This window comes from Xenopus laevis, chromosome 5L (genome assembly GCF_017654675.1).
Source record: "Xenopus laevis strain J_2021 chromosome 5L, Xenopus_laevis_v10.1, whole genome shotgun sequence".
Lineage (NCBI taxonomy): Eukaryota > Metazoa > Chordata > Amphibia > Anura > Pipidae > Xenopus > Xenopus laevis.
In genome coordinates this window covers 41,853,013-41,876,095 of record NC_054379.1, presented here as the reverse complement: position 1 = coordinate 41,876,095, position 23,083 = coordinate 41,853,013, and the positions used below count along the sequence as shown (strand labels likewise).

At 38.4% G+C, this 23,083-nt stretch overlaps 1 protein-coding gene across 1 annotated transcript; it reads right to left on the bottom strand.

Moving 5' to 3' along the window:
- Positions 1-453: 453 nt before the first annotated feature.
- LOC108716651 (alpha-tectorin) lies at positions 454-22,855 on the bottom strand. Its single transcript, XM_018262941.2, has 9 exons — positions 22,639-22,855; positions 15,302-15,390; positions 13,140-13,244; positions 10,859-11,019; positions 10,121-10,256; positions 5,007-5,101; positions 4,034-4,202; positions 2,829-2,943; positions 454-937 (listed from the first exon to the last, which is right to left on the bottom strand). Exons 1-9 carry the CDS (start codon positions 22,727-22,729, stop codon positions 765-767), a joined length of 1,134 nt encoding a protein of 377 aa, XP_018118430.1. The 5' UTR covers positions 22,730-22,855; the 3' UTR covers positions 454-764.
- Between the last annotated feature and the right edge of the window lie 228 nt (positions 22,856-23,083).

The window sequence follows — 23,083 nt, the reverse complement described above, 5'->3', positions numbered from 1 at the left end:
TCTTTAATGAAAAAGAAACCTATCTCCAATATACTTTAATTAAAAAATGTGCACCGTTTTTATAAGAAACCTGACTTTATGCAGTGAAATTCTTCCTTCACTGCTGTGGATAGAAATTGTCAGAGGGTCCCTAACTGCTCTGCAAGATGGTGACCCCCTGTGACCAACTTTGAAAGCATGAATTATTTGTTTGATTAGGCTTGTGGTGCAGTGAGTTTATGTTTAGTATACAAAATACAGCATTTCTAGCCTTATTCTATTTTAGACTTTACTTTCCCTTTAAACCCGATCTTTTATGTAACAGAAAATGACATGATGCAGTCTGAGCATGTTTATGAAATAAAGCTGATTTTTTTTTTAAAAAGGAAAATGATGTGATCTAATAGGAGTAAAATTGAATAAACTGATTTTAGATATCTACACTATAGAAACATAACTATGCTTACGCTTAAATAGTTCACTTTGTTTTAATGATTTCATGTTTATTAATTTAAAAATGTGTAAAATGTACAGCAGAATGTAGCAGTTTAGTGTCATATTTGTACACACATTGTAAGTCAATTTGATTAATGTTGAACTAAAGAAATATAATTCATCCAATACAAATCTTTCCAAAAATATCAAAAATATATGTTGGAGGAGTCAGGCCAAAATTTATTTGGCTTCTTTGCCTGACTTTGTCATATGCTACTTCATATACAGTAAGTCCATTGTAATTTGTATAAAACCCATGAGTTACAATATATATATGACATAGAAGTTCATCATGATGCCACCTCTGAGTGGTAGATGTTGGCAAGCGTTAACTGGGCTTGCATTGTAGGGTATGATCTTCTAGAATTAAAGAAAAGTTTGGCAAATATGCCAGTTGTTATTAATACAACAGTCAGAACACAGGCCAGAATAATTGTTTCAACTGTGAAGAAAGTTCCTTTATCTGAAAGAGAAGACACCAAATTACATTGGTTGAAGCACTGTGAGATTTAAATAAAATCAAGCAGCTTTCTTAGTATGCTAGAAAAATCCTAGACAATATATTGTATTTTCTAAGCACATACAAGGGATTGTTACAAACCACAACATTTCCCACTGTTTCTTTACTTGCTTTTTACTGTATTATCTATTGATACAATTAAATTTGTGGGTGTTTTTCAGAGGTCTATGGTACAACCAATTTTTGTTTTCTGTGTGGTGTTCTGAACATGCTGGCTTTATACTGTCATGGAACTCATTAGTCATTTCTATTATTTTTGTATCTTAAAATATGATAAGGGGTTTTGAGCAGGGCTGATCCTATCAAATGTGGGGCCCAATTGGGACCATGTTGGCGGGGCCCCTAGACAAAGTGTTGCTGGCTACTGACACACCAAGTATTTAGGAAAATAAGGGCATACAGGCACAAAATAGAAAGGAAAGGGGCAGACAAGGTAAGAGATTGAGAGGGATGAAATAGGGGCACACAGTGTAAGAGAGAGAGGGAGGAAATAGGAGAGTGGACTGGGCCAATTCAGCTTGGGAGCAGGCTTGGTTGGATTGGGGGGGGCAGGCAGGGCCTATCAAGGTTGGAGGAAAGCTGGACCTATGAGAGTTGGGGGCAGGCTAGACCTATGGAGTTGGGGTATAGGCTCGCTTATCAGAGTTGGGGGTGGGCTGGACCTATGGATTTGGGGATGGGCTGGATTCTCAAAGTTGGGGGCAGGCCAGGCAGCATCATGTGCTGAGGGAAATATTATCTGTGCTGCCCTGTGGTGCGGGACCCCAGAGGTGCGGGGCCCAATTGGTCCAATAGGCCTAAGGCCGTCCCTGGTTTTGAGGTTTAGTCCCCCTTTGTAATCCAACGTGTTCAGAATCCCCTTCTCTCAAAATAATGTTCCAGATATATGAAATGAAATATCTTGAACAGCAAGTGAGCAGTCACCTGAAGTCTTAAAGGAACAGTAACATAAAGAAATTTGTTTTTTAAAGGAATGACAATATTATGTAGTTTGCCCTGCACTTGAATAACTGGTGTTTTGCTTCAGAAACTCTACAATAGTTTATATAAACAATCTGCTGTGAAGCCAGGGGGCCAGCTGAAAAAGGAGAAAAGGCACAGGATACACAGCAGATAACAGATAAGCTCTGTAGTATACAATGGGATTCTACAGAAGGTATGTGTTATCTGCTGTGTATCCTGCACTTGAATGGCTGCCCCCATAGCTACACAGCAGCTTGTTTATATTAACTATTATAGTGTTTCTGAAGCAAACACATGTTTTACCAGTGCAGGGCAGAAGTACATTATATTGTCATTCCTTTAAAACACTTTCATTTTTGTTGTTACTGTTCCTTTAAGGCTTCAAAACATTCCCCCTCCCCTGTTATCTAATTGAGGGCCCCCAGAAGAGATTTTCCTGCAATATGGAGAGCATTCTTTTCTTTGCTATATATCTATGATAATACAGAGACCTAAATTACCTGTACATTGCTGCCCATTCTACCTACAGTGCCTTGAAAAAGTATTCTGACCCTTGGGACCATTTCTATTACTTTTCTGAATAACATTCAGTCCTCACACTTTAATATTTTGTCGAGCCTCCAATTCAGCAATAAAAGCTTCAATTATTTAGGGAGCAAAATCTTCCTGGAATAATGTTCAGTAATGATCTTGGCCCTATGTGCAAAACTACTATATCCCTAAATTGTTGCAATAGGCACTGCAGGCTCTGAAAATCTGTCTCACTTGCTTCCTGAGTAACTGGAGGTAGGAGGCATAACAGAATTATTTTATTTTGCCACTGCATTTACTGGATTATTCTCTAATTGTTGTATTTGTTAAAAATACATACTTGTGGCAGCAACTCCGTCTTCTGATACTTTGAGTTTAATTGGCCCATAGGTAACAGTATGAGCAGCTTGCAGCTCTCTTCTATTCCGGGCTATTCTTCTGTGGTTAGTACAATTCTGAGAATGTAGAAAGAAGTTTTATCTTTATCACAACAGATTGCGGAAAAAATATATAAAAATAAATATACTTTTAACTTTTTTTTTTAATCGCTGGCTGTGATTACAGTGCCTGGGCCATGGCTTCATTGCAAAATTGCATACTTTGTGCTCATTATATACATTAGTTGATTCTTTTCCAGTCTTAGAACTGGGTTCTTCAGCCCAAGGCTTCAATTTGAGATTAATATAGGATTTCAATATAATCCAGCCAAACGTGGTGAGTGAGAATATTTATAAAGGAAAAGTAGTACTGTGAATAAACTACTGGACATAGGGGGGCACATTTATCAAGGGTCGAATATCGAGGGTTAATTAACCCTCAAATTCGACCCTCGAATTTAAATCCATCGAATTCGAAGGATTTAGCGCAAATCCTTTGATCGATCAAAGTAAAAATTGTTCGATTGAACGATAAAATCCTTCGAATCGAACGATTTTAAGCGATCCAAGGATTTTTTGTCGATCAAAAAAAGGTTAGGAAAGTGCTGGGGAAAGTCCCCATAGGCTAACATTGTACCTCGGTAGGTTTAAACTGCCAAAGTATGTAGTCAAAGTTTTTTTTAAAGAGACAGTAGTTTGATTATTGAATGGTCGAATAGTCGAACAATTTTTAGTTCGAATCAAAGTCGAAGGTCGTCTATTCGATGGTCAAAGTACCCAAAGAAATACTTTGAAGTTTTTTTCATTCAAATCCTTCACTCGAGTTTAGTAAATGTGCCCCAGGGTGTATAAACTGTTAACTCAACTATGGTGCTATGTGTAGGGGCCCAAAGGCACAGTTGGAGTGCGGTTTTTAGAAGGGTAAGGCAAGAGAGTTGTCAAAAGTCCAGGCAATAGTTCAATCCAGGGGGGAAAGGGTCAATCCGAATAGGCAAAGTTGGTACACAGGAATCAATCAGTAATAACACACCCAGGAATACACAAAGTTAAACCTATACTTGGGCAATGTCTGCAATGTCCAGAAGGCTTTATATAGGCCAGGATTGGCGCCAACGTTTGAGCCCAATGGCGTGCTGACGCTAGCGTTAGATCCATATTATGCACTTACTGGCTTGCAAATAGTTTCAGTGTTGTGGCATATCTGAACAGCACAGTGGAGAAAGACATCATTGTAGGCAAGACCCACAAACTTAAACATTTGGATCCTAAATCTTGCTTCAGCGTCAACTCCATTCATAATGATAGCCATGGTTTCATCCAGGAATACACGTGAACAGCTATAAGACACAAGAATAGATATGTTTATTTAATAAATTCCCTAAAAATGCATCAAAAAGTAAATAGGAGTATTTATCAACACAGGACACAGAACTGTGAAGAAATAGCTCAGGAACATACTGTCTAGCAGATAATGTATAATATGCCTCCATGTTGCACCAAAACATTGTTGGCTGCATTTATTATTACATGCAAAGTTAAAAAAAAAGAGATCAATTGACACCGTGTTCTTCCGCCTTGCACCTCACCCCTATGAAATGCCCAGGCAACTCTCTTTGTACTCAAAACGGAGCCCACTGGCACTGCATATGCATATGGGCAAGAGGGGCGAGATGTCAAATTTTAAGGATGGAATGTGTTTAAGTTATTAGCCATCAGAATGGCAGTGAGGCACAGGGAGGTTAGCAGAGCAGTCTAAAGGGTATGACTTGGTCTTTGCAGTTCATAAACTCTTGGACTACCTTACTACACACTCCTAATAGTTCCACACCTTCCAATTAAAGAAATCACAGTGCGCATACATTCCTGAACAATGATATTTATAGATATGGCTTCCTGTAGTGGAATGAAATTTGTAAGGCAGTGACAGAGGTTGGTCAGAGCATTACCCTCTACAGAAGAAGGCCTACCTGTATCTTCCAATCTTTGTAGCAAGGGCACCTTTTAATACAAGGAGGCCTATAGTTTTGACTTTGGGATAGTTTTTTAGTGTGCAGTCACCCTGTCACACACTGAACTCTGAATATTTTACTTGCTCTTTGGTACTAAACCGAATCCCAATAAAATATGGCATTGTTTCTTACCTGTCTTGTATGAATGTGTACTGTACGGGATGAGAAGGATCATTTGTGGGGGTAGCCCAGCATTTTTCAAGCCTTATTATCAAATGACCTGGAATCTAAAATCAGTAAGCAGGTTCAATAAATACATTGGCATGGGTTATTTTACAACTATGTCATTGCTGTTTAGGATGGTTCATTAAAATAAATATATATATATATATACTATACATATGCATGTATAAATATATTATAGATCATGTCTGCTCTAATGAAAGCTAATATAATGATTGTTGGCAAAAGCGTATTTAGACTTGTATGTAGAAATACGGAGCACCACAGGAATGAAGTCAGGAGTAATAATAAAAATCCAAAAATGTATTGATCCATTAAAAGCGGCACAACATGGTAGGAACAATTAGAGAACCATAGGCTACCAAAGCATATTTAGATCTGGATCTACCCTACCAACCGGACATGTGAGTACCCATCTGTGTATGTGTTTAATGTTGGCAGATGTCCCCAGTAAAGGAGAACTAAACCCCCTTCAGCCAAAAGTCACTGCCCCCCCTCCCTGCCTCCCCCCTGCACAGTCTTACCCCTGAATTGCGTCCCGTCTAGAAATACTGACTGCACATGCAGAGTCAGCAGAGCTCACATGCGCCATCTTCTGGCGCTTTGGTATTCTTTGGGTCCCTTTGGCAATTTCTGTTACTTTCAGAGCATGCACAGTTGTCACAAACCGGAAGATTGCTCCAACTGACTTTTGGCTAAAGGGGGGTTTAGTTTTCCTTTAATGCTGCTGCCCTAGGCACATGCCCTTAAGTGCCTTTATGGTAAACATGCCTCTGATTGTTGGCCTACCAGGGCAGGGAGGAAAATATATACACACACATATATATATACATATACATACTTACACCTGTTAAGCAGAACTAGACTGAAAACACTAGGGAAATGGTTGTCAGACTATTTCAGTTCAAGACTCTTTCTAAAGGCCAACCTTTAGCTCATAACAAAGTTACAGATGCAAATAGGCATTACCCAAACTGACTTTCAGGATGAGCCTCTCTGCCATTGTCCCAGGCCCACCATATGAGCACCACTGCTCTAGAGACTGAAATGAAAGTCCTTGACCCAGTAGATGCTGGTCCAACAGAAAATCAGCTGGTACTCTGGTGGGCTTGTTTGAACACATTGCTGATGTTGAAAATAAGAACCGACTCTTTGCTTCGTGTTCAGATTACTTCAGAAGGAAAAAATATCCTGACTCAACAAATGCAATGAGATCAGACTACTGATCAACATGTACTTTATGTTTTAATACATGTAGCCTTTTATTTTCCCACTCTAAGGCTGCACCACTTGAAGGCTCAGGAGGCTTTACTAAGAAGCCCTTCTTTAAATATAATTACCCCACAACCTTCAAGGCCAGTCAGTTTGAGAAAACAGACTTTTACTGAGCCCTATTGCATTTACTTCTCCAATCCAGTTCTTTTGTTTGACTTTAAATTATTAAATGTAAATCTCTTTGAGCTAAGGCATAATCACAACTCACTCTAAACATAATGAAAGATAGTGACATTCAGATATTTATATGCATTATTAAATTATTCTATTCACATTCTAAATATGTACAATTTCTTTAAAAGTTCAATAAGAGGTCCAGGATGTTCTGAATCAAATATACATTATGTAATAACATAGCTGGAAATGGCCACATTGGCTGACTCAGTTTGAAGGTTTCAAGACATTTTGCTGTTCATATTTCTGTATTTCTATCCTGTACTGTAGCAACATGTTTTCATAGCTCTTTGCAGAGATTGTTCAGTCCCTACCTTAGTAAAGCTAAAGCAGTGACACGAAATCACTTGAAAAGTCAGTGGCTTGTTTAATAAATACATGTTTATGCATGCAGCCCATCTAGCAAGCTGGATTTTTTAGTGTCCCTGAATTTTCACGTGCTCTGGTATCTCTAAGTTAAAAATTCCCATCATATTGACAAAACATACTAGTATCTACTAGTATATAGTATTTAAACTATAACAAAAATAAATACATAAATAATAATATATATATATATATATATATAGCAAAATGATCAAAAAAAACGCACAACCAGGACTTTCATAAGTGTTGAAAAAATAAAAATTTACTTTATTTTCGACGTTTCGGCTCCTAACTTAAGCCGTCTTCAGGAGGTGAAAACTGCACACACAACACACATATTTAAATGCTAAAATGGCGCCAACCATGAGGTGATGACGTCATCACAACACTGTGTTTTCATTGGTGATCGTGAACATAACATGTGTAGCCCCCTAGTGGGTGGGTTCTAGCAAATAGTGTTCTAGTGTCTATAATTAAGTCCAATTCAGGATTGGATTTACCCATTAAATTGAGTTTGGAATATGATAAACAGCAAATACATTTTCTTGACATCACCATTTTCAAACAAGGGGCTAGACTATGCACTTCTTTGTATAAGAAACCCACTGACCGCAATAGCCTAGTACATGCACATTCACACCATCCACCACATATGTCCCGAGGGGTCTTGTTTTCCCAGTTCCTGCGTATTATCCGTAATAACTCCGATAGGAGGATGGCTGAACTACAACTCTCTACGTTGAGTTCACAATTTGCCTCCAGGGGATATCCAATGATGTTGATAGACGAACAGCTACAACGGGCCAAGGCATACACACAGGAGGAGTTATTAACTAAAGGTGATCATCACCCCAGAGAAAATCCTGATCTAATCTTTGTGAAAAATTGGACGGACAACAGATGGGAAATCTTAAAATCTGATGGCAGTTTGCCTTTTTTTGAGACAAAAGCTCCATTGGTTGCATACCGAAGGGGCCCCAATTTGAGTGACATGCTGGTGAAGAAGAATCTAACAGAGACCCCCAAGAAGGGGACTACATGGCTAGACAAACCACTAAGGAAGGGATGTTTCAGGTGTGCTGGCTGTCTAACCTGTACGGGGATGCTACAGGGCTCCCAATTTACACACCCTAGGACTGGTCATAAATTTAACATTTCGTATAGAGTAACTTGCACCACTGACCACGTGGTTTATATGGCGTGGTGTCCATGTGGACTACATTACATAGGAAAAGCTTCAACCACCTACCGTGAAAGAATGAACAATCATAGAAGTGCGATCAGATTGGCCTTAAACTCTGGAAAGGCGGATCAACCGATATCTAAACATTGGCTGCAGTATAAACATACATTACCACAATTCAGACATATGATCATAGACCACGTACCGGTCCCCATGAGGGGTGGGAACAGGGACTTACTATTAGTCCAAAGAGAATCGATGTGGATTTACAAATTAGACACTCTTACTCCCCATGGTCTCAATGAAACCTTACCTATGTCTCCTTTTTATTAACAGCTACTTTCTACCAACAGATCCACACAGACTTGTATGATATGAGAAGTGGGATTATTGTATACTTTGTTGCAGCAACACAGGATGTTATGGGACTGTACAATCATAATTAAATAGCAGTAACTATGTATATTTCTTTAGGAGTCTCATTTCAGTGGCGAATAAGAGACACTGTTCCTTTCAGAATGGACACATAGAAGATGGATTGATACTGTTGCTATTTAGCCAATAAGCGTTTAAGACTGACATACTAATGTCGATTTATATTATGTTTATTTGATGGAATGTATCTTTTGGTGATTGATTAACTAGGATACTGTTTTTCAGGTGCCTTGCTCTCTATACCCCCCTATGGAATATGAAGGGTGGCGATTGAAGGTCGGCCGTGAGTAGTGACACATGCCTCTGCGCATAAGTAAGTAAACCCTGACTGCCCTACCCGCTAGTAGTACGAGCACAATGATGTAAGACTGTGGACTGTGATGGACGTCCGATCGCTCAAGCTAGAACACGACCCAAAGACGATGTTCGATCATGATCTGATGTGTTGACAGGGCTCCCCTCTGACTGATGGATTGGCGTGAGCACGGTGGTCCTTTGGACAACCTGTGCTACACGCTGCTCTTGTTGGTCGGATCAAAGGGGCCCTTGATGAGGACGAAGTCGTACGCCTGAGCGGTGTGCTGATAGATGGCAACATGGAAACGTATGGACACCCTAAACCGTACGCGGATTGGTGGTATTGGTAGTGGCCGGCGCTGCTTCTCGCCAAATAAGGATGTAGACCAGACGAGCTGCGGATAATGGAGTTCTACCGTGAGTCCGCCGCATACCTATAGGATACACTGATGGGCGTGAACACCGGCTCCTATTGGTAGCCGGTGACACACGCTGATCGGTGCTATGATGAGAGGCCGGTACTCCATACGGCCGCAGGGGGACGAATACACTGCGAGCCACAGGGTGATTGATGGATGAACATACTCCAATCAGACACTTGGATGCTCAGGGGTCGTGAAGGGCTCGCTTAGGCCACAGACCGCTACTGGATTTGGTTTTATGATGCGGGCATAAGGGGCTTACTATTGCATTGATCGGAGGCATGAGTCCTACAGAGGCGGCGACAAGGTAAAACATATGCGCTGTTGATTTATTCCTGGGGGCATGAGATTAATAGCGCACCGTATGTGCGCTATTTAGAAGAAAAGTTTTTAAATTCACTCAGCAACACCGGATAGCAGCACGTTAATATAAGTGTCACTGTTTATAGATTTTAATATATGGTTTTCTAATCAGTCCTGAATTGGACTTAATTATAGACACTAGAACACTATTTGCTAGAACCCACCCACTAGGGGGCTACACATGTTATGTTCACGATCACCAATGAAAACACAGTGTTGTGATGACGTCATCACCTCATGGTTGGCGCCATTTTAGCATTTAAATATGTGTGTTGTGTGTGCAGTTTTCACCTCCTGAAGACGGCTTAAGTTAGGAGCCGAAACGTCGAAAATAAAGTAAATTTTTATTTTTTCAACACTTATGAAAGTCCTGGTTGTGCGTTTTTTTTGATCATTTTGCTGTTTATGTTTTAACCAGCACCTAGGCATTTACTCACACTTGGGAGTGCTACAGATTGTGAATTTTATATATATATATATATATATATATTTTTTTTTTTTTTTTAATTAATTAATTTATTTTTTGCACAGAATTATAAGAAACTTACCATGTGAACTCTGACAAATATGTTGTCCTCAAGCTTAAGAGATGGCACTGTGGTCCATAGGTCCTCAAATCCATTATCCTTGTACAACATCATGGAGACAGAAAAGTTTCCATCTTCTGTGTTCAGTGTTATAGTTCTGTCGGACATGTAAACAGGAATGTAGTATGTAATGTGCTCAGACTAATTGCCCTGATTGTTAAACACTGTCTAGTTATTTTAGAGTCTGTGTTTACACTATTTCTCACTGCAAATGACAGGGAACTATACATTTCATTATCCTAAACTGGAATCTAAGAATGGCTCATTTGCAGAGAACTGCAGAAATTGTATATACTCATTCAGCTACTCAGTGATCCCCAACCAGTCGCTCATGAGCAACATGTTGCTCTCCAACCCCTTGTATGTTGCTCCCAGTGGTCTCAAAGCAGGTGATTATTTTTGAATTCCAGGCTTGGAGTTAGACATTAGAAAACAAATTTCCACCCATACTGAGGAATTGTGTGGGAGATATTGTGGATGCTACTTAGTAGGTACCAGCTATTACACCAGCTATTACACTGAAAGGGGAATCACTTGATTGTGGATCAAAAACATGGTGTCTGCAAACAGCACTTTGTATATAGCACTGGATTTATCATTTAGACCTATAGATTTCCTATAAGTTCCTTGTACAGGATAAATGCAACATCCCAGCATAACAGAAAGTATTAAATGCCCATCCAATGTACATAAACATACCTGATATCAACACTGATTCTGCTCTCTCCATTTGGCTGCTGCACCATGTAGTTAATGGGATAACGGCAAGCAAAGGTGATATTGATATAGGATCTTGTGACTATATCAGTGGAATTGCTGTGTATAGTGTTGATAAACACAATATGGGAGTCATCTGAAGTCTGAAATATTGAGGTAAATTGCCGTTAGTATACAATCTGTGCTTTGGTCAGAGATATTTAATCCTTTCCCTGCTGAAGATACAGTATATGTGCTATAATGTTCTCAGGCAAAGTGACATACCACATAGGGGGTTATTTATCAAAGTCTGAATTTATCTCAATAGTTTCTGGAAAAACTCCGACCAAATCCGCACGGGTTTTTTGGGCTTATTTATTAATACACTTTCCCGAAAATTTTGTTAGCAGGAAAAAATCGGGAAAAATCTGATTTTCACGATCTTTTCAGATTTTTTATCTGATTTTTGAACTCAGAATTTTGCCCGAAAAAAGGTCTGAGATGCTGGATCTTCAGATGCAAACTTTTCCCATCCTCTGGGTTTAATAAATTCTGGAAAATTCTTTTAAAAGTCCGATTTTATAATAAAAAATCAAGAGTTTTTTGTGATTTTTGCATTCTGAGTTTAGTAAATAACCCCCATAAAGTACAATTACTGTGCAAGGGCCAGTCTGTGTTTTAAATGTTTTTTAATTTCTACAGAATACGAGAACAGAACGGTACATTGTTCAAAAACCCCAAATGAATAAAGTACAAATATCTCAAAAATTACATTTTAAGTATTTAAGCCACTAAAGCAAGTTTGCTGCAATTTTTTCCTTTATATTTAGCAGAGGAAAGCCTTTCTAAGACACTACCTGCATGGTACGTGTGCTTAAATTTTGCCCAATAAATAGGCTTTGTGTAGATTATATGATAATGGGGGGGGGTAGTTAGTGCCATCATTTCTTTCAGTGCTCTATTACATAATATACAGTAACTTCCTCAAGACTGAATTTGAACTGTTTGTTTTTTATTATTTTATTTAATGTTAGAGGGGTATGTATAATAACATTTAAATGCACACAGTTCTGCACTTTGTCTTGGCTCATGTATTTAGTGTCTGAGAAATATATTAATTTTACCCCAATTTATTGCAGCATCCACATACATTAAGGGCAGAGACACACGCTGCTATTTCAGAAGATTAGTCTCCCAGAGACGAATCGCTTCTTCTACGCTTCTTCTACGGGCGACTAATCTCCCCGAACTGCCTTCCTGCCGGCTAGAATGTAAATCGCCGGCGGGATGGCACTCGGAACGCTTAGTTTTCCGAATTTGCCCAAAGGTGCCTTAAGAGGAAACTTCGGGTGCCTTTGGAAAGCTAAAGCAATCCGAGTGCCATCCCGCCGGCGATTTACATTCTAGCCGACAGGAAGGCAGGGGAGATTAGTCGCCCGAAGAAAACGTGATTTGTTGCTGGGTGACTAATCTCCTGAAATAGCAATGTGGGTATCTGCCCTAATACATTCAAAAACATTTATGTGGCATTTTGTAGAAAACATCAGAATCCATAAATGTTACTAAACACCATTAAATTCTGAAGGTGCGTGCCAGCTGTTATTTTTAACAACCAGCAAGAAAAGAAAAATGTTTTCTTTTTATTGGTCCTGCCCCTTTAACCCACTATACATTGTAGAACACTTGTACCCCCTACAGGATTCATTTGTTTCTGCAAACAAAGTTTCCACTACTTGTAATGCAAATGAATATCAAGTTGATTAATGAATTGAGTAGTTAAATGTAAAACTGTAATTATTCTTTTTTTATGTTAATATTTTGTGTTTTGAGCTACAAATATTAATGCAGTTTCTGACCTATATCTCTTCACATTTGAATTCATTTTTAGTATGATGCAACTGATTTTAATTGTTTTATTATTTGTGGTTTTTAAGTTATTTAGCTTTTTATTCAGCAGCTCTCCAGTTTGCAATTTTAGCCATCTGGTTACTAGGGTCCAAATTACCCTAGCAACAATGCAACAATACAGTAATGCATTTTTTGGATGTTGCTTAGATTTGACTACACAAATTAAAGTCCAGTTATTTTTCACTATTTTGCTAAAAACAAAGATGATGGATTTAGAGCACCCCTACAACATGTAAAAGTAGAACCGTCTCCAACATAGTAAAACTTTTAGCGAACCTCCTTTCTAACATATATGTATTCTGTTGAATGTTGTTGATGAATAATTTAAAATGTGGGTGGATGTTTCCTTCCCAAGGAGAGACATCTTTTATTTTACCATTATAGTTCCACATTCGGTGAAATTGGTTTGAATGCTGAAAATATAAAAGTCATCTTTTTCTTTGCCGCGACATTCAGGATCATTAAGGTGCAAATCTGAAATCTAAAGAAAAAGGTGACAAGATGTGACATTTCTTATATATGTTAAATTGTATATAGATGAGGAATACCATAAATTTCCATCATTTTGGGATAAATTAGCTTTGGATTCTGTCCAAATTCTAAGGCGTAGATTTATTCATCTTTGCTCATTTGTGTTCCGTTAAGTGATAAATGAAAAAACAAGTGTGTGAGTTTAGGAACTCACTTTCTCGACCATGGCTGCGCGGAGATGAATGAATCTGCTCCATTGATTTGGGAAATTAAAATGTTGCCCAATGTTCTGGAAACTGGAAAGATTCAATGTCAGTTCCTGGATTTGACGCAGATTTATCAAGGGTTGAATAAAAAACCCACGAATTCGACCCTCAAAGTAAAATCCTTCTAATTTGAATATCGAATTCGAAGGATTTTAACGCAAAAGCTCGATTCGAACGATTTTAAGTGATCGATTGAAGGATTTTTATTCAACCAAAAAAAACGTAGAAAAGTGCTGGGAAGGTCCCAATAGGCTAACATTGCACCTCGGTAGGTTTAAAGTGGCGAAGTATGAAGCTGAAGTATTTTTTAAAGAGACAGTACTTAGATTATCGAATGGTCGAATAGTCCAACGATTTTTACTTCAAATCGTTTAAATCATTCGATTTGATCGAATTTGACCAATTTGATGGACGAAGTACCCAAAAAAATACTTCGAAATTCGAATATTTTTCCATTCGAATTATTCACTCGAGCTTAGTAAATCTGCCCCCCAGTATTGGGTATAGAACCTAATGCTCGGAACATGGAGTTTTACGGATAAGGTATCTTTCTTGGATCTCCATACTTTAAGTTTACTAATACAGGTATGGGACCTGTTATCCAGATTTGGGGTTTTCCAGATTATGGATCTTTCTGTAATTTGGATCTTCATACCTTAAGTCTACTATAAAATCAAAATCATCATTGCTTCCAATAAGGATTAATTATATCTTAGTTGGGATCAAGTACAAGCTACTGTTTTATTATTACAGAGAAAAAGGAAATAATTTTGTAAAATTTGTATTTGGATAAAATGGAGTCTATGGGAGCCTTTCTGTAATCCTGAGCTTTCTGGATAATGGGTTACTGGATAACGGATCCGATACTTGTACTAAAAAATCAGGTAAACATTTAATAAACTCAATGGGATTAATTAATAATAAGGACTAATTATTAGGGATGCACCGAATCCAGGATTCGGTTCGGGATTTGGCCAGGATTCTGCCTTTTTCAGCAGGATTCGGATTCGGCTGAATCCTTCTTCCTGGCTGAACTGAATCCTAATTTGCATATGCAAATTAGGGGAGGGAAATCACATGATTTTTGTCACAAAACAATGAAGTAATAAAGGCTTTCCTCTTCCAACCACTAATTTGCATATGCAAATTAGGATTCGGTTCGGTGTTCGGCCGAATCTTTCGCAAAGGATTCGGCCCGGATTTGTGGAGAGGCCACCAGGGCCCAGCCTAGGGCAGCAGGATTTTAGGGGGCCTCATGCTGCCCAACCACACCCACATTGGTTCAGAAACACTGGGAATGCACAGGAGATACAATTTTTTAAAAAATTTCCCGTACGCCAATCCTCATTGCTCTAGTCCCGATGCGAATTAAAGGGAGGGGACGGGCAACCAACGCTAGCTGGCCTAGGTGCGCCAGCTATGTAAATCCAGCCTTGGGCCAAATCCAAAGTAGTGGATTCGGTGCATCCCTATTAATTATATCTTATTTAGGATCAAGTACAATCTACTGTTTTATTAATACAGAGAAAATGGATTTTTTAAAAAAAAATAAAATTAAATGGAAGGTGGCCTTCCTGTAAATTGGAGCTTTCTGGATAATGGGATTTAGGATAAGAGCTCCCATAGCTGTATACCAGTTTATTTATTTTTCAAATATCTCATGTGCCTCATATTAAACTATTACAGATGCCTGGTGATCTCCCAAAGTAAGGATTGATCCTAAATTCTGTATCACTATCAATAGTTCTTGAAGTCGTGTTTTAAATTTAAAAAAAAAAGTCAAATGTCTGTTTCTACTCACGAAAATTGGAGGGTTCTTTGAAAGAAAAAACCCACTTGGAATTTCCACCTCTATCAAATCCTTGGTACAAATGACGGTCTCATTGAGCTCTGCAAGAAAAAAGCATTTGTTTGAAATCAGAAGTCGTTATAGTTATCACTTAGGGGCAGATTTACTAAGGGTCGAATATCGAGGGTTAATTAACCCTCGATATTCGACTAGGAACTAAAATCGTTCGACTTCGAATATCGAAGTCGAACGATTTAGAGCTAATCCTACGATCGAACGATTGAAGGATTATTCGTTCGATCGAACGATTAAATCCTTCGAATCGAATGATTCGAAGGATTTTAAAACAACGATCGAAGGAATATCATTTGATCAAAAAAACGCTGGCAAGCCTATGGGGACCTTCCCCATAGGCTAACATTGACTTCGGTAGCTTTTAGCTGCCGAAGTAGGGGGTCGAAGTTTTTCTTAAAGAGACAGTACTTCGATTATTGAATGGTCGAATAGTCGAACGATTTTTAGTTCGAATCGTTCGATTCGAAGTCGAAGGTCGAAGTAGCCCATTCGATGGCCGAAGTAGCCAAAAAAACACTTCGAAATTCGAAGTTTTTTTAATTCGAATCCTTCACTCGAGCTTTGTAAATGTGCCCCTTAATGTCCATTTTTATAGGACCATTTTCTTTACAAATACAATATTTTATATTTGCCAACAAAATACCTTTAAAGAAATGTAAGAAAAGAAAGAAAAATAGTCAAGTTTTTAAGTCTGAGGGCACACAGAGCATGGGCTCCACTGTTCTCAATGTAATTTCTTGTACCGCACACCTGTACTTCACCAATCCTGCAACTGGTGGTGCGTTTCTTCCGTTGACCCGGCCGGGTCCCTTAGCAACAAATGTTTATAGAAAACGGATCCGCACACACACTGGTTAATGCAGTCGGGGAGTATCCCCTTTTATTCATCCACCAAACATTCAACGTTTCGGGGGGAACACCCACCCTTCATGATGGAGCCAATGCTACATGTGCCCTCAGCCTAAACACTTTTTTACTGGCTGTTTTGGGCAGATATGGAGGAATACCCACTGATACAAAGTGGGTTGTGGGAGCTCTCCTTGGGTAGTAAGTAAGTAGTAAGTAAATTATGATAGAAGTGCTACTGACCTGACCAAATTTGCTTTTAACTTTCACTGGAAAGGGGATTGATCAATTCCCATTCTTATTATACTATAAGTGAAGTATAATGGAAGTGTGGATGAACTGGCCAGATGCGCTTCAAACATACAAAAAAAAGTGATCCTATGGTGAGGAGTCGCTTTTGCAAGTGGCAGGGAGATGCCAGTCTGTGGAACATCTGCCCAGAGGTAAATAGTAAGGACAGCCGCACAGGGTTTACCTTGATGTAGTATAATGGCTAGGTAATTTTACAATAATAAACTTGTAAATAAAACTCCTGTTTTTGTGATAAATTTGCAAAGAAAAAGTACTAATAACACATGGGGCCTGGGAATGTGCATTGACTATTACACTTTCTTTTAGTGCCTGCTGATTACAGCGCTCAGCCATACATTACAGAGCAAAGGTAGGGGATATTTTACAAAATCTGAACATCTTTACATCACAATGACATATTACATATAACTAGGGATGCACCGAATCCACTATTTTGTATTCGGCCGAATCCACTATTTTGGATTTGGCCGCATATCGAACCGAATCCGAACCTTAATTTGCATATGCAAATTAGGGGCAGCAAGGGGAAAACATTTTTTACTTCATTGTTTTGTGAAAAAAAGTCATGCAATTTCCCTCCACGCCCCAAATTTGCAAATGCAAATTAGGATTCGGATTCAGTCGGCCGGGCCGAATCCCGAACCGAATCCTGGATTCGGTGCATCCCTACATATAACTTCACTATGTATTGCTTCTGGTACAAGCAGATTTTTTTTTTTTTTGTATTTTTCCACGTCAGCCCCAGGTCATCTCTTTTCAAGTGGTATTTATTAGTGTATAGTAGCTATGAGGACTGTGATGGTGCTGCACAAATAACAGTTCTCTTTTCTCACATGTAATGTATTATGTAGGACAATATACATCCCAACGTTTTGGAAATAAAAAGAGGGACAAAAAAAGTTGCTGCGCGAAAATTCTCTTGACCACGCCCATTTTGTGGCCACACCCCTAATTACCATGTTCATTTTACAAAATTTGGCAGGTTATGAAAGTTTGAAAATATTTCTGTGTTTTTTTTCCAGTTATTACAGTTTTGCTAATGAAGGTGAATTGCCTTTTAAGCTAGTCTAACTTCTCCCAAGGGACCTGTTATTTTATATTGTTACAATTACTTATTTGCTTATCTTGATATTGTTACAAAAGTATCTTATCTGTGGCTGTTCTGGGCACTCTGCCAAAAGCCAATTAAGTTAGAAGCATTGTTTCTTTTTCTGGTTGTTCAGTGAAGAGAAAAACTGGACTTTTCAGTACAAACGAGGGACTGCGAGTTGAGCTGTCAAAAGAGGGACTGTCCCTCTGAAAACAGGACAGTTGGGAGGTATGGGACAATGTTGCCCCCAATCAGTAATAGGGGGTGAGTGTTAAATAATAAAGTATAAAGTTTAGTGGTTTGTTATTCCATTATAACACTCACAGCAAATAAGAAGTAGACATTGTCAGCATGTAATTGAATGGGGGTAACTGAACTTGCTCTGTGCTTTTTTTCTACTTTTCCTGGTCATCAAGTACAGTCTAACACACCCCATCAACTGAGGCTTAGCTATAATAAAGAACTGCACTTGGGTCTCATGTTGTGAATATTTGGTCTGGAATCTTTGACCATATTAAAACCAATGCATACCATACCCCCTCCCATTTTTAACATTTTTATTGCATTTTTCTGTAGAAGCTTCTTTTGTTTAGATTTGTTACCCAGGGAACTTTTGCTTGTACAGAGTCCTTCACAGGGGCAATGATATGCTATGTGCAAATGTTTTTTCATTTGTGTCCCCTTTCACAATGGTATGGACATGTTAGTTTTGATTTGTAATTTGTTATTGGTAGTTTTACTGTTGTTTGGGGTGAGTGACCTTAACTTGCTCTTTTGTCCCTGAACGGTTTTATAAGCAAAGCACTTTACAAACAGATGCGTCAATATATAAGCAAGGCTGTTTTGGAAGTATTTCAAGGAGCCATCTATGTGGGTGATTAGGAGTATTTGGAGATATTACTTGCTCTCTTATGCCTCCGTTTTCCTTAATCCTGTATAGAATCCCACTGCTAATAAATCCCAACTAGGAGAGTTCTTGGTGTGCTTATGGGAAGTTGCAGGCTTATATTGTACGTAGTTTTCAGGTAACATCTCTAAAGGTCTATGGTCAGCATCTTTAAATCAGTCATCAGATTATTTTGCACATAGGACATGTTCTCACAGCTGTGTGACACACTTCTGGTGACATTGCCCAGTGTCAAAAAAGAAAGATATGTACAATATAAGACTTTGTGATTGGTTATAAGTATTTGGGAATATGGTGTTCTCTGTAATGCATTTTATAGATTTTGGTCAACATGGGGGAAAATTCTCAGGTTTGAGAAAAAACAAAAGCAAGTGAGTTTTGGAACTGGATCATAAACATGCTTTATAGTATTAATGACAATAGACATATTTAAAATGCCCAAATAGACTCCCTCATAATGCTGCATCACATAATGAGCCAGACCAGCCCACCCCAATACTGTTGAGCCCTACTGCCTGCCCGCATGCCAGCAATACATAAACTCTGGAAAGAGTTTTGGAACGCACAGCCATCTTTAAAGTTTTCACTGGAGGTTCAGCCAGATTGACTGCAGGGAGTAAAAAATGGAGGAGATGGTGTGGTGCAGACTGGTTGAACTGGCAGGGTGAGCCCTTAACTGGGAACCCAGTGGGCCAAGTCTTGATTGAGAATCAAAGATAGGCCCTGGTATTTCAGGTACACAGAAGTTCAAATAGTCCACACACAGGCCCAAACAGCCCCCCAACAGCTCACTAAATAATGACTATTAATTATGACTATGGTCTATGGCAACTTGCAGCATGCTGTCTGGCATTTGCCAGAACCCACAGATTTCCAGTCAGGGCCACTGGTGGGTACCCCAGTCCCAACACTGAACACATATGATGTTAATTAATAAAAGTCACTAAATTTGCCCAGGAGCAGAAACCCATAGCAACCAATTACAAGGTAGAACTTACCGGCCACCTGTTTAAAAGCATTAAGCATCTTATTGGTTGCTATGGGTTACTGCTTCTGGGCAAACATAGTGCCTTTTATTACATATGGGGGATAGTTTCTTACAGTCCCATTACTTTGCCCTCTCCTGACCTGTGACAACACAAATGGCCTTCATTTGGCCTGACCAAGATCCTGGATGGATAATAAATATGCTCCAAAGTATTAATATGAAGTTACATAATACTGGTTTGTGTTAACAGTGCATATGTTTTGTTATGATATAAGTGAATTCAAGTGTGCAGTCAGGACCCACCAAGAAAGCTCTTTGATTCCACCCACAGTGCCTAGTGTGGTGTTTATACAAATGGCCTGTAGATGTCACTGTGCCCAGACTTATACTGTGCATACTTCCTGACAGCTTAAAAGTGAAAGTTACTGTTGTTTAATGGCTGCACGAGAGCCTGCTAATAAAGCACTGTTATACTCTACTCATCCTCGGCTACCCAAAACATAACACCTAGGATTTAGTCCTCCCCTCTGCCTTGTGACTTATGGGAAGTTGCAGTTCAATATTGTACATATCTTTCATCATCTTCAGATCAGTCAAGCCAAGTGTCATGCAACAGCCCTGATTGTTTTGCACGTAGAGCACACTCTTACAGCTCTTGATGTAGGTGAGCTTACGTTTTAGCAAAAATGTGGTACTAACATATAGTTGCATAAATTAAATCTAGGCTTTCACAAGTCTTGTTTCATAACCAGTTCTTTTTAATATGGGCAAAGATTTATCTACGCCAGGGGTGCCCAACCTATTTTACCCATGAGCCACATTCAAATATAAAAAAAAATGTTGTGATTGGTAACCCCTATGTTAACCAGCCTACAGGAGGCTCTATTTGGCAATACACATGTTTTTTTATGCAACCAAAACTTGCCTCCAAGCCTGGAATTCAAAAACAAGCACCTGCTTTAAGGCCACTGAGAGCAACATCCAAATGGTTGGTTAGCAACGAGCTTGATCACAAGCTACTGGTTGAGGATCACTGATCTACTTGGACATTTATATAATAGTATGACAAACCGTATTAAAATTTTATTTCTCAAATCATCCACCCCCAAAATGTAGGAGAAATGCTTTTTATGACCACTGTCTTGTAATTGCTGTTCCTCGGCCTTCCAGGGTATCCCATCTCCAAAAAACCAATAAGGTACTGAGATCAAGGGTTATAATTGGCTACAACCAGGTTTGAATACATGTGTGTGTATGTTCAGTGATTTCTTTTTATTATAAAAGAGGGAGAAAGGTAATTCAATATAGAATGGACAGACTTTTATTCACTATGGGCCCCACCTACTGTAAGCACTGAAATTCAGCTAGCTGCATAGTGGGTTTAGAAGGCACCCTTGCTAGATATGCATGGGTAACTTTTTAGTTTTAGCAGATCCAAATTATGTAAGTTTCCTTCATGCCTTCCCTACAGCATAAGAGGTTTACTTTGGGGAAAACATGGAACATGTTTATTATTGTTCTTATTCTGGAGTTAAAAATACATGCAATAAGCTAGTTTTGTCTCAGTTATCTAAGCAATTTCAAAAATGGAAAGTACATTGAATACGGTATGTATTTTCTACATCCACTGTCAGTAAAAGCTAAAGAACAACAGCTATGCACCATAATACATGTCAGTGCCATAGCAATTGAGTAACATATCATTTCCTGCCATTTCTGCCTTTTTCTTTCAACAATGGAGTTTAGAGTTATATGCCTACATTTTACACTTAGCTTATTATGCGGCCAACATGCTTTCAGAGGAGACTCTCAGTCTTCCTGAAAACAAAGCTGACTTTACGGGAGGGGAGACAATACATGTTGTAGTTAACTGCCCTTCATTGTACACAAAGCTACTGCAGCAGCTGCAAAACCATGTTTAATAGGGCAATAAAAATAATCTAAAGGACACCATACAGGTCTGATGTGCCCTTTGGTTTTGATGTCTTTATTGTTATTCCACTGTACATATCTATAAGTTAATAAATACCCCAGTAAAGCTGTTTTCTGTCCCCTGCGAGTGTTGAGCACTGAATATACACTGGCAACAGGTACAAGTGAAAGAGATGCAGACTGGCATATGTTACATGAGATGCACCCAGTTCTGAAGACAGAACTATATATATATATATATATATATATATATATATATATATATATATATATATATATATAAACCAAAAATATAGAAGACCGCACTCATGGGACTTGTAAATCAATTCACTATAATCTATTGTAGGCAAACATATATTTGCCTACAATAAATTATAGCAAATTGATTTTTAAGTCCCGTGAGTGCGGTCTCCTACATTTTTGATATGAGTTTCTATGTTCAGTGACTTGCACCTGGGCACTTAATGGATTTTTTGTTGTGAGTGCCGATTCATTTTTGGATGATGAGTATATATATATATATATATATATATATATACTGTATATTATATACAGATCTCTAAGCAGTTATCTTCAAATTCAAATAATCCTCAGATAGTTGACATGTATGCTGGGATGTTGGAATCCCTGGACACTATACTTTTTTTTCTAATAGCAGTCTTGGCTGTCATAAATTGGTAAAAACGTAATATACATTTTTGCCTTAAATATCATACACTCTCACAACATAAACTCAATAATCCATTAGTACAACAATATGTATTTATTTGTAACTCATTGCAATATATTCTATAATATATTCTGTGTTCCTCTCATCATTTGGAAAGCATAATGTTCTTGCTTTCTCCTCTAACCGTAAACTCATCTGTCCATTATTCATTTTAGTCTTTCTCAGGATTATAGCCTTACATATGCCCTTTTCAGCATTCCGCTATTAATATCACTGAATAAAAACTGAAAGTTGGATAAAGTTACATATTTGTATAAAATATAGGTATCCAATGGGCTTTCTTTTTAATGAAATTCTGTTCTTCATTCTCCTTCATTTCTTTCCCTCATATATATGACAGAAATGAAGGAGAAGTAGAAGCATAATAATATGAATGCCAATGGGGTGCCTTTAGTTTTCAGCAATAGTATTTTGGCTGAAGAGCCATGTTGCCCTAAATTTGTATTGTTATATTTTCCATTTGACTTACCTTCTCCAATATCAGTATCAGCAGCAGTCAGACAAACCAGAAGTAAAACAGTTTGGATAAAAGGAATCAACATCTTGAAATAATGTAGCATTACAGGACACTCTGTAAAAAGTGCTGTTGAATCATCAAGCCTCAGAAGCCCTCTGGCCTCCCAACTTCTAGAGGTGGCTGTGAATGTGATGAAATAATCAGGGGTTTGAAGCAATCCTTTCTTTACGTCTTTACTATTTCTTTATTTTATCACCTTTACAAGGATGAGTGCCTCTTACTGAGAAATGGCACCATTTATTTGTCGCCCAACAATAGGATTCCCTGAATTCATCAAGACCATTAGTGGAAACCAGGACAACACACACAAAACTTTTCACATTTCTCTTTTAAGACCAAATTGCTCAACAAAGAAAGCACAAAACAAAACATTTTTCTTGCACTGTAGTAGCAGTGG